We start from the raw sequence: 2782 nt of genomic DNA on the forward strand, positions 1-2782 counted from the left end.
GAGTCGGGGAGCTGCCAGGCCAGCAGCGGATCCTAAGCCATCACCACCCAGGGACGACAGGGACAGGACAGCCAGGAGGTCCCTCCACCCAGACAGCGGGCGAACCACCAGGTGTATGCCCCAGCCCCACACCCCTGCCAGGGGCGGCTGACCCTTCAGACCCAACTCGGCTGGCCTGCGCACCTGCAGACAAAGGACACGGGCTGCCCAGGAGGGCAATAGGAGCTCAGCTGGCCCGGGCCCACCCCCAAAGACCCACAGGCAGGGAGCGCGCCTGCCCCTCTCCACCTGCAGAAGGGAGAGGAGTTCTGATGCCGGGGACCTAACGCAGGCCACGCCCCACGCCCCGGCGTGCGGACATCTCTGCCCATCTCTGCCCGGCCGCAGCTCCACAGCGGACACTGAACCTCTGTCCCCGCAGCAGAGGACGCAAAGGAGGGCCGAGCCGCGCCGTCCTCCAGGGCGGGGCTGGCCTGGCCTCGGGGTTCCAGCTCAGCAGGCAGCACTCCCAAGGAGGGTCCTCCAGCCCCCACCAACCACCCAGAGCCACCCCCAGGCAGACAGGAGTGGCAGATTCCCCCAAGCAAGGAGAGAGGAGGGGAAGAGCACTCGGGCTGAATCCAAGATCGTTTATGGAACATGCTGGAAGCAAAGGGCCTTGGAGTTGACAAAAAACAGCGAGTGCAGTGCCTCACCCCACAACTAAGGAATGGCTGGAACCGCCCAGGACCACATGGGAGGGCTGGCCCCACCAGGACAGACACAGACACACGGCCACTGAGCTGAGGGGCTGGGTGACAGGGTACCTGACACGCGGCGGGCCAGGTGCACAGCACCCACGGCGGGGGAGAACTGGGCGGGGCAGGTGCACAGCACCCACGGCAGGGGAGAACTGGACGGGGCAGGTGCACAGCACCCACGGCAGGGGAGAACTGGGCGGGGCAGGTGCACAGCACCCACGGCGGGGGAGAACTGGACAGGGCAGGTGCACAGCACCCACGCGGGTGGCCAGCCACTCGTGGTCCTCCACACCCCACTCGGCACCAACCTCAGTGTGGACGCAGGGCCCATGCAGAAGGCACGCTGGGTCTCTGAAGCGAGGTTTAAATACTTTATTGTTGCAACGGGGACTGGGCTGCACGGAGCAGGGCCCTGACCCGTGGTCCCAGGAGGTCAGTGTGGACGTGTGGAGACGTCATGAAGAGGTGGCTGGAATTGAACGACATGATCCAGGAGGGGCAGGCCAGGAATGCAGCGAGGCGGGTGTGGTCAGCTCTGGGGGTGTGGGAGGACGGCCCTCACTCCCGCTTCTTGTAGTTATCCAGGTGCGACAGGATCCAGCCCGCCGGCAGCAGGAAACACAGGAAGCAGGAGGTGAGCCCAATGGCGACATCCTACATGGAACAAGAGAGGAGCCCCCGGAGTAAGGATTCCCCCAAGCCCCCTCAGAGGCAGGCGGAAGTAGAGCATCCCCACGATGGAGGGGAGGGGGCGCGCAGAGCCGAGGCCACCCTAAGCCCTGGGGTCAGGTGCAGGGGCGGGGGTGGGGAGCAGGCTGGGTCCGGATCAGGGCGACATTTGTCACCAGATGCTGGGGGGCGGGGGGGTGGGGCAGCAGCCGGGTTAAGCCCGTTGTAAAGCCAGCAACCCTGCACCTGCCGATAACCCAAAGCGCACCTCCGCGCCCCGCCTCCTCCTCAGCCTTTGGGCCAAGCATCAAAGCCCGGTGACGCCCTCCCCGCAGTCAGCCCGGAGGTCCAAGTCCCTCCTCCCCACTGCAGGTGCGGCTGGGACGGGCACCGGGCTGCGACCGCGGCCCCTGGTCCTCGGGGTCGGCGGGAGGACCCGGCCAGCGCCGTCTCCTCGCTCCTGCCCCTCTTTCCTTACAAACGGGGGGAGCCAAAGGCTCCCACGTTCCCGGGAATTCCCAAGGCCCCTGGGGGCCCTCGCGCCCTCCCGGTGGTGCCCAGTGGTGACACCCGGTCGGCGGGCATCCCGGGGACGCACGAGCAAACGCACCCAGCGAGGCGTGAGGCCCGGGGCTGGGCTCCGGGGTCTCCGGGGAAGACGCGGTGCGGACCGAGCGCCTCGTTCGCGCGCCCCAGGCTCCCCGAACCTGCACCGAACCCCGCGGGACCCCCGCACCCGGCCCGCTCCTCACCATGGTCCCGAGCTGCTCCCGCGGAGGCTTGGCGTGGATCTGCGCGCGCGGCACGAGGAGCCGCCGGGCCGGGCCTGTCAGGCCCCTCAGCAGCAGCGGCGTCAGGACGGACATGGCGGGACCGGACAGAACCCCGGAACGCGCAGCCGGAGCGAGTCCAAGGTCAGGAAGTCAAAATGGCAGCGCTGGCCGGAAGTTCCGGAGCGGGGGAGGCCGGGAAACGGAGCCCGGAAGTCTCCCGGAAATGACGCGCGCGCACACTTCCCGGCCGCCCTGGGAAGTTTTTGGCGCGTTCCTCGAAACAGCCAATCCACGCCGTCCTACCGCCGATGGGCGGGGCGTTCCCTTTTCTTTACAATGTCCCCCCACTTGGTTGGTCTATCTACGTGAGCGACATCGAAGGACAGCCAATCGCGTAAACAAGAACACCACGCTGCACTCTTGACTCCTCCCTCCATTCATTCTAAATTCGGCGCTGTCTCTCGGCATTCATCGCTTCTCCGGACACTAACTGGGCTCCCCTCACGGGCTGTTACCCTCTCAGTTCCAGTCTCTACCATGGCAGCCAGCTCACTGTCTCTAACCCCCTATTTTTTTTAAACATTTATTTAATTTATTTCA

At 66.2% G+C, this 2782-nt stretch overlaps 1 protein-coding gene across 1 annotated transcript; it reads right to left on the reverse strand.

Annotated features, from left to right (window-relative positions):
• Positions 1 to 1097: 1097 nt before the first annotated feature.
• LOC133762915 (cytochrome c oxidase subunit 8A, mitochondrial) lies at positions 1098 to 2361 on the reverse strand. Its single transcript, XM_062195935.1, has 2 exons — positions 2162 to 2361; positions 1098 to 1394 (listed from the first exon to the last, which is right to left on the reverse strand). Exons 1-2 carry the CDS (start codon positions 2273 to 2275, stop codon positions 1299 to 1301), a joined length of 210 nt encoding a protein of 69 aa, XP_062051919.1. The 5' UTR covers positions 2276 to 2361; the 3' UTR covers positions 1098 to 1298.
• Between the last annotated feature and the right edge of the window lie 421 nt (positions 2362 to 2782).

This window comes from Lepus europaeus, chromosome 7 (genome assembly GCF_033115175.1).
Source record: "Lepus europaeus isolate LE1 chromosome 7, mLepTim1.pri, whole genome shotgun sequence".
NCBI classification, from domain to species: domain Eukaryota; kingdom Metazoa; phylum Chordata; class Mammalia; order Lagomorpha; family Leporidae; genus Lepus; species Lepus europaeus.